Genomic DNA, 13,535 nt, shown 5'->3' on the forward strand with positions numbered 1-13,535 from the left:
GACAAAAGGGGAGATGGTTAGGTCAACTGGACGTACTGAATCATTGAAAGGACACAGTTCTGTAGCACACGCAGAGGACAAAGGTGTGCTGGATGAGATTTCTCCCTCTCAAGGACTTGACAGTTCACACAGCCTCAAGGAAGGCAAGCACCTTTCAGCACTAGATGGTGGGGACATCACGAGTGCCCAGTGCTTCAGTCCCAACTGCTACTGGCTCTGCTGCCACAGGCCCAGCATCCAGATCTGAGACTTGGAGGGCAAGGTCATTGCGGGTGAACTGAAACAAGAAGTTATCAGTACCAGTGGCAAAGCACAGTCGCCCCAATAGTGTTGTATGCTGGCTTTGTATGCTGATGGCCAAACTCTGTTGGCTGCAGCAGACAATCTGGAACAAGTATGGCAGGTGACCATCAACACCCACTACAAAGAGCTTTAAAAACAATAAAACTCATTTTCTCATTAAAAAAAATAAAATAAAATCTTTGAGTCAGATCTATGAATCCCACTGAATCACAGTAACTACTGTAAGGATCACTCACGACTATATAGGAATCTTGGATGAGTCTAGAGCCCCATTCTGGAAACCACTGCTGTAGGACCCTTCAGAATCCACCTTGTAAATGGGAGGTCCTTTTCATGCAGGCTGAGAAGTGTTAGGATAAGGAGGGAACCACCTGTCTTCTAACTCCGCCTGTACTTATTGACAGTGATCCTATTAAAGACAAATGCGGGCACCATTTATCACACACTGACAGCATGTGAACTTGGCACCAAGCATCTGGTGAACACCACATCTCACTCACTTGCCACGACAATCTAACGACAGGCCTAGTACTCCTCTTTCAAGGATGGGAACCTGAAGCTCAGCAAGAGAAAACGACTTGCTCATAGTTGTTGTTTTGATCAGGAACCAAAGATTTGGTTCCCTGATCATTTAAAAGGCATCTTGGAATGTGGCATCTTCAGGAGGCTTCCGTTACCCTCCCCCTGGGCAATTCTGTGTCTGATTCTTATTTTCTTTTGGTCTCTAATATGCTATACCTTGAGATATATGTAATTTACATGTTTGTTTCCCCTAGTGGAATATGCTCTTTGAAGGGAAGGACTAGATCTGCTTTGTCTTTGCTATTCAAAGTGCAGCACCGGGTCAGAGCACTGCCTGTGGGACAGTTGGTCCCCTCCATGGTTTCTGAGCCATCAGTCACTCATCCCCAGCTGCCTGGGGCTCTCAGCCATTCCTTGGACCTCAAATACCCCAGGTTTACATTCTACATTTGCTCAGCAACTACAAGGTCCATACCTAAGACATCCATAACTTAAAGAGAGAACTTTTCCATTGAAAGGGAAGCGGAATAGAAACCTCAAATTCCTTGGATCAAAAGAACTCAAATTACAGCCAAGAGGTCCAAAGACACCAACCACATACCCCGTCCTGATCAACTGCAGACCTCACAGGGCTGGCATTTTCATCTTTCCTACGCTGTCATCTCTCTCTGCCTCAGAGGGGGGCCATGCACACAAAGTGGAGGCAGCATGGGTGGGGCATCATCCATACTAGGCTCCGACCATGGCTCTGCCCTCACCAGCCTTATGGTTGGTGGCAAGACATGCACCCCTCGAGCATCTTTTCTCCCGCACCTACTCCATGGAGCTAGGACGCCAACTGAATGAGACCCCAGATGCAGAGGCACCTAGAGGGGCACTGGGGCCGGTGGCTCTGGAGTGACAGAGCTGGGTTCACTTCTATGGCTCCCCTTCTTTTTAGCTCTGTGGGTGAAGTGAGGATGAGACAAATACCTTCCAAGAGGTGTGAAGCGTAAATGGAAGGTCAGTGATGAGTGTTTAGCATGTAAAAGTCAGTGAATTGTACCACTGTTCAACTATGGTACAAGTAACTCATCCTTACAAATGACCCCCCAAAACCTTGCAGCGAGTTAAGAGCAGAGTCTGAAACCCTGCTGCCAACCATTCATCAACAAGCAGCAACCTCTCCCAGGCAGCTAACCCCCAAGGGCCACTGGGACTCCTGGCAGTGATGCAGGGCAGTGCCCACTGGCCACCACGCAAACCCAGACCTGCATAGTGCACATGGTTAGGAGCACCCACCCCTTCCAGTCTGGAAGCCAGCATGACTTTATACACTTTCTCTCAAGCAGAGTCATGGACACTAAACCACAAACATTAGAACTGTACTTCTGAGGGGACCCCAATCCTCCTCATTTGTATGAATGATGGGGCAGACTGGGTCTACTTCGAAAAGCCACACATAAGGCAGCTCTCAGGTATATGGTCAGGTGTCAGTGTGGCAAATGTGGCAGCCAGTTGCTTTCCCCTAAATAGGCACACCTTCTGTCTAGTCCTGAGGTAACTAAGAAAAAAATAGATTTAGGGCACGTGGAGCCACATACAGAACACCGGCAGCAGATACTCTGCCACATGGGAAATGGCTGGGTTTGACGATGGCACAAGAAAAAAATGTAGGCTTGAAGTGCCCCAAATTGCTCACACTGAAGCCCTTCTGCCTGCCTTTGGTGGGGTTACCTGGGGAGGTTGTTCTGTTCTCTAGACATGGCAGTGGCAATGGGGATGGCAAGACCCCCTAACTCCCCAGGAAGAGAGGCTGTCTAGACCCTAGAGTCACTTCAGGTGAGGGTTATGAGAGCAATACAAAACTAAAAAAGTGAACCACCTCCCAACTTCCTTCACTGAGACAAAGGTTCCAGAGGCCATAACAGAAACCAACTGTGCTTCCTAGGCCACAGGAAAACCACAGCGGTCTCTACCTCTTCTCCTCCCCAAAGGCATGTTCACGGCCACTGCAGGAGCTCCCAGGAGTCAGAACTCAAGAGCTCATTACCCACCACATCATTTGGGAGGCTCTGGAGGTCATCAAAGGGGGTTTCCAGGGTGTTGGTGTCCACATTCAGGATCACGACATCATCCAGGGCCATGCTTCTGACTTTCTGCAAGTAAAAGAAAAAATCCAGAAGAGAAAATCATCGAACTGCCACGAAGACACAGACATTTCCCTGGCTTCCTCAGGGAAAGGGGAGTGAGGAGGAAAAGTGACATCTGACAAAGTGTACTCTGTGGCAGGTGCAATGCCAAGCAGTTAACATGTGAGACCATCTAACTATCACAAAAACTCTGTGAGTTTCTATGGTTATCCCCAACCCCCAGGAGTGAAAAGGGTTTCAGAGACTAAGTTAAATGCCCTGGGTCACACAGCTAGGGGGACAGATCTTTACACCCCAACATTACTTTTTTCCCCTATATTTTCAAGTTAAAATAAAAAAGAAGCTGAAGTCTAAAGCTCTGGCTCCAGGAACTCAGATATACAGTTAGCTCTTACTATAGTCTCATTCCATCCATCTCTTCTCATTTACCAAAGATTACTTGGCCATCTCTCTCAGATCTTGGCATTCTTGGGTATGGAATACGTTGTACAACCTAGTGTTAACATATTAACATTTCTCTTAAACATTAAGTAGAAAGGTCATACTTTCAATTTGGTTCCATTTTCCACAAAAATCCAGTGAATCATGGCTCTCAGGTTCTGGCCATAACCCATTCTTCTACTGGTATAACAACAGGAAGGGTAAGGGAGGCTTGTGCCTACCAGGTGTTCATATTTGGTGAGAGGATGAAGGGACTGTCTGCTGAAACGAAGAGCCTACCAGCCGGCAGTAACTCTCCATGGTTTGTAGAAGTGTAAGCCTATGAGTAAGCTAGTTTTCAATCACATTATTTACCCACTGCTAGAATCCACCTCTACTTCCCCTCACCTACTTCCTACTGCCAATCTCCTTCAATCTTCTTACCCCATTATATATCAAAGCTCATTTCTTTAGAGTCTGGAACTTTCATTTTGTCCTGATTAAGCAGAAAGACCCTGTAATTTGTGGTCCAAACTGGGACACTTGTGGATATGAAAGAATATATTATACCAGGGCAGCAGCGTAAGATGAGCTATGTGGTCACCCTATGTAGAAGGGGTCAGTTTCATCATCAGCCAACCTCTGTGCTACCGGGTATGACTGTGCAGGTATGCACTGCCCAGCACGCCCTGCTAGCCAAGCTGAGGATGAGATCTGCCAACCCACGAGCTGGCTGACAGGCATCAGTTGAAGGCGTGGGTAGGTGCTGGTGGAGGGAGAGAGGAGATGCCCTTTCCTAATTCATCCCAGAGCACTGTATGGGTTAGTGATGGAGCTGGATGTCCCAACGGCTGCTAAAGCCTGTTTGCTAATGCCCTGGAAAAGGACAACAATTACAGTGTAATAGATGCTCACTAGCACATGTTCTATGCTTTACTTACTAATTTTTTATCAATCCTTGCAAAGTGTACCCTATTATCTTCATGTTAGGTAACTTGAGGAAAATGAGGTTCAGAGAGGTGAGGTGAGTGGCAGAGGTAACGCAGCAGTGGCCACCTACACAGCCTGTGCTCTTGCACGGCACTTTAGCCTCCTTGTTCTCAGACACCCCCAGAGAAACCAAATTCTGCCATGCTTGTTGCTCTGAGCCCTAGCACCCCTTGGCCTGCCTGCCTCCCCCTGTTGGGGTGTGAGTTCCCTCAGGGGCTCATCAGTTTGGTTCAGCACTGCATAATAACCAGCACTCAACAAAATGATTGGCACCTGGTAAGCGCTCGTTAATATTGGTTGATGTTTGTTGCCTCAAATCCCAGCCTCGAGGACAGACTTTGGTACCTAAGTAAACATTTTGAGATTTTTCTCAGCAGGAGGATGGAGCCATGCTGGTCAGAAGCCTCCTAGAGTTGAAACAATACTCCCAGAGGGCAGGGTCCTGGAACTCTTCCACTCAACAAGACCAGCAGCCTCAAATTTCGGCTGCTGTTGACTTCTTCAGGGGCTAGTCCACAAACCTATCAATCATTTCATACATTTACTAAATGCTTCCTGTGGGCGGAGAGCCACAGGGGAGGGACAAGATTGCCTACTTGGAGGTTTATTTTTTCTTCCAAACCCCAAAGCTCATATTAACTGACTGCTTTATTCACAGAGTAAAAAGCTAGCAGCAAGCAACATTGATAACTATTATTTTACAAAGCACAATCCCGTTTTACAGTTGAGAACATTAAGACTCATGAGGAACTGTCCGGAGCTCCTTAGCTGCCTTACTTTGCAATCTAACAGGTTAAATAGTTAGCAGTGCACAAGCAGGGAGTGACAAAAACAGCCTCAGTCAGAACCTTTTTCACTTACATCACATTTTAGAGCTCACAAAGCACTTGCACACAGATTCTTTCATTCTCAGCAGTAGCTGGAGATGAGCGGTCACCATTTTATAGATGAGAAACTGAGCCTTAGAGAGGTGAAGGGGCTTGCTCAAGGTTATATGGTTACTAATTGGCCCCTTCATCTGTAAAATCAAGAAGGTAACTGTGACTATCCCTCTTAGCCCTCTTCCTTGTGGACTGCTGTGAGGACTGGAGGTGGTGTGCGCATAGCACTGGGCACACAGTAGCCTTATAGTAGCTTTTATTATTGCTATTATAATATACACATCAGCCACGACCCCAGTTTGGAAACTATAGTGGCAATGACCTAAGGGCAAAAATCCTCTGGTCCCTTCTGGTAACTGCTGGGCTCTCACTTCAAAGGCAGAGACCCTGGCACTGGACACAGAAAGGGAGAAGGGGTCATGGGGGGCTCCAGAACTTAGCCAGGGACTCCAGGCTGCTGCACCCCACAATCACTAATTTTGCCTCATCTGACCTCCAAAGAGCTCCAGAGAGCCCCAAACAGATGGGGGCAAGAGGCCTGGCCACTGGAGAGAAGCCTGGGCTGAAAGGCCCAGCGACAAGGCTGTTGATACTGGACCAGGATCGGGTGTTGTTTCTGCGTTCCCAGGGGGGCCCCGCAGCACAGACCAGCCCTTGTAGGCTCTCCATGGCTGGGCTGGAGCAGGCTTTTGATTTCTTCCCACTCCTGGCTGGAGGACTTGCTGCTTAAGCTGTGTGGAGTGTTTACTTTTTGAACAATGGCAGTAGGCTGAAGAAGAGGAAAAAACCTGGCCCTTTTTTCTGACTTAGCAGGCCAGGGTCCCCTTAGTAACCAAAATGCTTGTGCACCAGGCTCCAGGAGGAGCTGGGTCGGCACAGTTTCCTCTCATAGGACAATGCTGCCCTCCTGGTGGCAAGGCCTCTTCCAAAGGGGCTGGCATGGACTCAAGGGCCTTCCTGAAGCTCATGTTCCCAAGGAAAGAATCGGAGGCCAGCTTGGCCGGATGGTGCCCTATCCTTGAAAGGCTCAAGGAAACAAGAGGAAAAAAGGCAAAAAACAAAACAAAACCCACAAAACCTCTTAAGCTGGGGGGTGGGGTGGGTAGTGCTGATGGAGAAGGAAACTGGGCCATTACTGTATGCCTGCCTTTAACCCTGACTATGCTATGAGGGCAATATCAAAGGAGGAGGCTCAGAGGGGTCAAAGAAACTGGTCCAAATCACACAGACAAGGAGTGACAGAGCTGACTTTTAAACTCAGAATGACTCTTTCTGAAGACGTCCTCAAATCAGCTGCTCAGACTTCAGAACAAGTATCTACATAGGGCATGCAGCTACACCAGCACTCTCAGGGCTTGCTTCCTCTTATGCAAAAGGACCCCTGTCTTTTGTATCATAAAAATTACGTATGTAAAATGTATATATATGGCTGAGTCCCTTTGCTATTCACTTGAAACTATCACAGCACTGTTAAGCACCTACACCCCAATACAAAATAAAAAGTGAACAAAATACATATGTTTAAAAAAAATTGGAAAGACAAAGAAGTTCAAAGAAGAAAACTGTGGTTACCCTAATCCTCCTCTTGGAGATAACATTTTGGTGTATTTCCTTCCATAACTCTCTGTCCCAATACCTCCTTTTAAAACCACAGTTGAAGCAATTCATAATGTTTCTTTCTGATTTTCTCATTTATTACAATATAAGCAACATTTCACTTCATTAAAAGCTTTGTGAAGATCATTGCTAATTGCTACAAAATGTTCCACTTCCTAGAAACAAACCCAATCAAGCCCCTTTTATTGACTATTTCTAGTTTTTAAGAAAATATTATAAATATTGTTGAGAAATCTGTAGGCATGAAGCCTATGCTTTAGGATGGATTCCTCGAAGTGGAATTTCCTTTCCACTTCTTAAAGAGTGTCCCTCTCAAATTCAACTTTGAGAGAGATATCTTTACTTCCAATTATTTTAAAGTCATTTTATCCACAGCTTGTGTTTCCTACTCTAAGTGAAGAAAAATCAGCAAAGACACGAGCAGATGTCAAAATAGTCCTCCAAAAACCCTACCCAATTAAAACACTTACTAGTACCACAGCACACCGAGACAGCTCTCCGGTAGCTCGTCCCACCAACACATTCCCTCTCTTTTTAGTTACAACATATGCCAAAGCTCCTGCCAGCTGCAAACCCTCCCCCCACCAGACTCTATAGGCTTTTTCTCAGAATGAAAAAAAAAAAAAAAAGATACTGACATGCACACCGGCTTTCCAAATGGCATTTCTTGCACAGAGAAACACACAAAAATGGCATCTTCCCATAAATACTGTTAATCAAAAATGTCTTTCCCTTTATGTTTTGTGATAGAAATATGACCTCTGTTTTTCAGGACAAGAAAGGGGAAAAAAAATCACAGCATGCGAGGTGGTCAGGGGAACCTGAGCAGACACAGATTCAGCCTCATAAATTCTCCAGGTTTTAGATGGGGATCATGGTAGTACCCACCTCACAGAGTTCTCGTGAGGATTAGATAAGCAAATGTACACAGAGTTAGCAAGATTCCCAGGACGTCCACAGAGGAATTCAGCCAACAGTGGCTCTCCTGCCTGTCACCTCTTCCTCTCAGAGCCTCAGCGAAGCCTGGCTAACCTTACCCCAGAGGGCTTGAGGGAGCAGTTTGCCTTTCCTCATGTGAGCCTGTGGTTTACTCCCACAACCAGAATAATACATCCATCTAGAGTATTAATCCAGGCATTTGATCCCTTCTCTGGTGTGTGGGCTTCTTGGGGCCACCAAAACAGATCTCTGAACTTTCGGCTCCTACCCCAGTATCTGGCCCACAGCAGGCAGTTTCTGAATGAACACATGAATGAAGGAGAGGCAACAGAGCCTAGACATGAGGAGCACGGGGTCCGAAGCCAGTGTGTCTGAGCTCTCACTCAGCGCCACCACTCGCCAGCTGTGTAAACTTGCACGTTTCACTTCACCTCTCTGCACCTCAGTTTTCTCCTCTATAAACAGTGCCTACATCTCACACTTGTGATGAGGATCAAATGGGCTAACATTTCCAAAGCACTTAGACTAATGACAGGCACATGAGAAGCTCAAGACGAAATGTAAATTAAATGGTCTTTTGAGGGTGATGAAAATATTCTATATCTTTATTGGTAGTATATAAAATTCAGAATTCATTGAATTGTACACTTTAAATGGGTCATTTGTTGTGCATAAGTTATAACACAATGAGTTGATAAACACATTAATGCTATGTCCAGAATACAGAATAAAACCACAATGCTGCTGCTGCTGCTGTTAAGTCACTTCAGTCGTGTCTGACTCTGTGCGACCCCATAGACGGAAACCCACCAGGCTCCACCGTCCCTGGGATTCTCCAGGCAAGAACACTGGAGTGGGTTGCCATTTCCTTCTCCAATGCATGAAAGTGAAAAGTGAAAGTGAAGTCGCTCAGTCGAGTCTGACTCTCAGCGACCCCATGGACTGCAGCCTACCAGGCTCCTCCATCCATGGGATTTTCCAGGCAAAAGTACTGGAGTGGGGTGCCATCGCCTTCTCTGAAAACCACAGTAGACCATGAAAAATAACAACGTATGAATGATGGTGACCAAACGCCACATGGAAAGGTAATTCTGCCCTGAGCTACCAACAATGTACATTCTGATTTGCAGCTGTGTTTGGCTCCCAGTCTCCTTCCTTTTTTTGTCTAGCCTAGGATTTTTAAAACTTTTTTTCTACTCATACCCTCCTAGGATAAATATAGAGTCCAATGCCCCTGATATTCTTCCCGACACAAAAGTGGGGTCCACTTGAGAACCACTCTACCTTCAGTGGATCTTCTCTAGTCGAGATTTCACTGAACCTTACTTTCTAAAGTTGATTGTGTGAAAACAATGGGTCCTCCCCAAGGCCGGCTAAAATATAAAGTATCAGCTGAACCTGTTCAAACCACAGCAATCTTTCACACAGATAGGGATGACCCTGTTTATCTAGGGAGGGCATTGGGCAGGGAGGGACAAAAGGCAGGACTTAGAATCAGGTCATAAAATGAAGAGCAAGGATTTGCACTGGTCAGGTAATGCAGAGCATCCAAAGAATGGTCAAGAGCATGTGCTGCTTCCCTGGTGATGAAGCTGGGGGCTGGAGGTGGAGCAAAGAAGCTGGTTCTAGACCTTGATGAGCAGGGGCCCAGGTCCATCTCTGCTGCCTCAGCTGAGCACTAGGGTCCTTAACTTGGATGGAGGCTGTGGGGAGGGTGGGTCGGTGAGGTGGCATGTATGGAATCCATGAGCCAGGGCATGGTGAATCTTTTCTGCTGTCCTTCCACCAGGACCATCATCAGGGCAGAGCTACGTCTTCCTTATCTTTTCAACTCCAGTGCCCAGGATGGTGCCTGACACAGGGCAATTGCTGATTAACCGAAGAATGAGTGAAATACTGTTGCCGGGCCCACTCTACCGGGAGGCAGGCCTGGTACAGATGTCAGTGTGAGCCCCAGTGGACAATGTAAGCTCAGTATGAGTCTGCACAGGAAGTGTGATGGGAATAGCAACAATAATGACAACAACAATAAACGTGTAAAATTATCACGACTAATTCATGTAGAATTAATTCACAGTTGACAAAGAAAGTAAGATAGGCATTACCATGGTAGCTAAGATGTGGGTTCTAGAATGAGACAGCCAGCTTCAAGTCTTGCCTCTGCAACTGCGTACCTTCAGTTCTTTACTGAGTCTGTTTTCTCATCTATAAAATGGGGATAATACTACCTACTCTCCAGCAGTGTGTGGTGGTTTAAGGGGGATAATGTGCTGTGCTGTGCTTAGTTGCTCAGTCGTGTCTGACTCTGTGCAACCCCATGGACTGTAGTCCGCCAGGCTCCTCTGTCCATGGGGATTCTCCAGGTAGGAATACTGGAGTGGGTTGCCATGCCCTCCTCCAGGGCATGTTCCCAACCCAGGGACTGAACCCACATCTCCTGCATTGTAGGTGGATTCTTTACCATCTGAATCACTAGGAAAGCCCCTTGTGGGATAATACATGTAAAGAATTTAACACAGCATCTGGTTGCAATAAGTGTAATAAATGGAAGGCTCTCAAAAGCAAGTTTCTATCCTTGCAATTTGAAAGTAAGACTAGAATTCCAAGACTGTATGACTGTGAACAACTGATTTTCAGACCAAAGGAAAAGGCCAATGACTCCACTATTATGATTTTATGCCATTAAAAACTACTCCAACCTATTGTTCTTTTCCTGGCTATGTCTTCTTTCCCTGAGGACATGAGCGTATTCTCTGGAGCCTGAATTGCCCAAGTCCAAGTCCCAACTCCACCAGTTCTTGGGCAAACCCTTTAACCTCTCTGTGCCTCAGTTTCCTCATATGTCTGATGAGATTAAAATAGTCCTGACACCCAGGACAATCATTACCCTTGGGTTAGAGGGAGAATGACAAGGGGGTACAAGAGGGGCTTCGGGGGCTTGTAGTTGATCTGGTGGTGCTCTAAAATAACTTTAAAATAGCTGCTTTAAAATAACTCATCTTGCTCTACACTTCAGATGAGTGTACACCTCCTATAAATCTCATACTTCAGCAAAATGTTTACAAAAAGCAAATAATATAGACTTCACTGGATTGTGGTGGTGGTTAAATGCGTTAATATACGTATAGTACCTATAATAGTGTCTGGCATATAATAAGCACTGGGTATTGCCTATTGTTACTATGAAAGCAGTACAGTAATAATTCTACAAATAAAAAGGATGCAATGTAAACTACATCTCACTGTCAGAAAATTTGTTTGCAAAGGTAGACCCCTCCTAGACACCTATGGCTTTTTCAGTCAGCCCTGGCCCCTTCTCCAGTGAGGAGAAAAGCAACAATACTATTGGGTACCTCCCAAGAGACCTGTGCAGTCCTGAGTCAGCCTGCTTTGGGAGAGTAACAGGACTGAGTAGGGGTCAGATTGGACTTTGGGTTTAACCTTCTTTAATTCCTACTTACAGGACCTACAGCAGGTTATTTAAACATAGTTGAACCTCAGTTTCTTTCTCTATAAAATGGGGCCCTGACCATGTGCTACACAGGATTGTGACAGGATTAAGTAAAAAGGAAAAAAAAAAAGAAACATTTATTTTATACCTATGTGACCAAGTTCCCATCTGCCTAGGATGCTGGTCTTGGCTACAGGCAGGCCTTCTCCCTGCTGGAGGGACCCCTGAGGCTTGTAAGCAGTCTCCTCTCTGATGGCTGACCAGCGACTGAGACAGCACCTCTGACACCAGCATCTAGACCACCAAGCAAAGGGGACAGGTCTAGACCGACTTCCTGCAAAGACACTTTGCTTCAAGAGGATGCATCCATCCTCTTAAATCAAAGCATTATCAAGCCCACAAAGTACTTTGCTTTGGCACTATGTGGAAAATCCAGTATTCGTTTCTGTTTGAGAAAGGCACAGCTGATATGGCTCCTGGCATTGCAGTTTATGTCTCACTTAGGTATAACTTCTCGGCAGCTTTCTTTCCTTTTTTAAGTTTTGAAAGGTACGGAATATGGTTAAAACTGAACCAAAATCTGCATATTAATAGTTCACCAATCTAAACTTTATCCTAAACAACTACTGCTGGACTTCACACCGTCACCTCTTAAAGGCTGGTTACGTGTGGGCTGAGGCAGAGCTAACTTTACAGGGGCCTGCACAGGAACAGGGACTGTGTTAACTCTGCATCCATCAGATGGATGGATGGGATGACTGACTCCCAGAACAACAAAAAGAGCTCCTAGGTGATGTGTTCCTCCTGTGGCCCAACCCTTACATGTACCATTTAATGCAATCCTCATGACACCCTGTGGAGGAGGCACAGTGGTAAAGAATTTGCCCACCAGTGCAGGAGACACACGGGACGCGGTTCAATCCCTGGATCAGGAAGATCTCTGGAGTAGAAAATGGCAACCCACTCCAGTATTCTTGCTGGAAAATTCCATGGGCAGAGGAGACTGGCGGGCTACTGTCCAAGGGGTCACAAAGAGTCAGAAACGACTGAGCGTGCACGCTGCCTCATGACACGCTTGTGCAGAAATGAGGAAATGCAGGGTCAGAGAGGCAAAATAATTTGTCCAAAGTCCACGGCTTAGCAGCAGTGGAGATAACACTGAACTCAGATGAACATCAAAAACTCTGTATTACCCAGTGTATCTTGCTAACTGCTCTGACACTGCTTCCATCACAAACATATTGAGCAATTGTAATTTAACAGATGTTTGTCAGGGACACACAAGAGGAATCAAGCAGCTTGATGGCTGGTCCAGACACCATTAAAATTTTCAAGGGAAAGGGTTTGCTATGGAATGCTGTACCCATTTGGATGGATGAGGACACTGAGGCTAAAGAGATTAATAGTTTGCTCATGTTCTCCCAAATAGCGTTTGTCAGAGAAAGGATCTGAATTTGGGTTCTCCATGCCAGTATTCCTTCCACTATACAGCCCATATCAAATGTACTCAAATACATGCGCATGTATATGAGAACATAACAAAGAACAGCATGGGGAGCTGCTGGCCTCCTAGGAGGAAGGGAAAGAGAAATTAGAGGGAAAGTGGAAAGGACAGGAAGAAGAAAGGCAAATATTCAGGTATTCTAAATTCTCTATTCCCTCCTGAAATCTCAGATACACGTGGAGGGAAGAGCGACATTTTCCTTCCCTTCCTCTGGCCCCAAAGGTCACTGAGCTGCCAAGCCGTTGATAAACGTAGTGGTTTTTCCTTTGGAGCCAGGAGTCACTGATTTGCTCCTTCCTGCTCCACAAAATTAAAAATCTGAGTCCGGCAGTTCAGAGGACCCCTGAAAACACTGCTGGAATTTCCCAGGGTGCTTTAAACAGAAACAGAAACTTGGCAGGGGAGGGAAGTGTGGAAGCACCTCACAGCTCAGGCCAAATCCTCTCCTCACAAGGTAATAAGCACTGATTCTCATTAAAAAAAATTCAAGAGATTTTTCAACCCAGGTCAGCAAAGGGGCTATTTCTCCAATGGGCTTCTCCTCCTTTTCTGACCACCCATCCATTGGACATTCATTCATTCACCCATTCATTCATACATTTTGTTAGTCATGTCAACTCAATGCATGACTAAAAGGTGATCTCTAAACTCAAGAGGTTCCCAGCCTACTTGTGTTGGGGTGTGGGGAGAGGGAGTAAACTATAATCAATAAGCCTAAGAAAAGGCACAGTCATAGGAGGTAGAAAAGACCTCACTTTGGTGAAATATCTCCATTC

The 13,535-nt window shown here is 45.8% G+C and overlaps 1 protein-coding gene across 8 annotated transcripts in view; it reads right to left on the reverse strand.

Moving 5' to 3' along the window:
- The window catches only part of DENND1A (DENN domain containing 1A), a 531,199-nt gene that overhangs the window by 179,915 nt on the left and 337,749 nt on the right, over positions 1–13,535 (reverse strand). For all 8 annotated transcript variants that reach the window (XM_070798129.1, XM_070798130.1, XM_070798128.1 and 5 more), the window contains exon 12: positions 2,862–2,963. In XM_070798129.1, coding sequence (XP_070654230.1) covers positions 2,862–2,963 — 102 coding nt within the window. The remainder of the gene's footprint in view (positions 1–2,861; positions 2,964–13,535) is intronic.

The sequence above is a fragment of the Bos indicus genome, chromosome 11 (assembly GCF_029378745.1).
Source record: "Bos indicus isolate NIAB-ARS_2022 breed Sahiwal x Tharparkar chromosome 11, NIAB-ARS_B.indTharparkar_mat_pri_1.0, whole genome shotgun sequence".
Classification (NCBI taxonomy): domain Eukaryota; kingdom Metazoa; phylum Chordata; class Mammalia; order Artiodactyla; family Bovidae; genus Bos; species Bos indicus.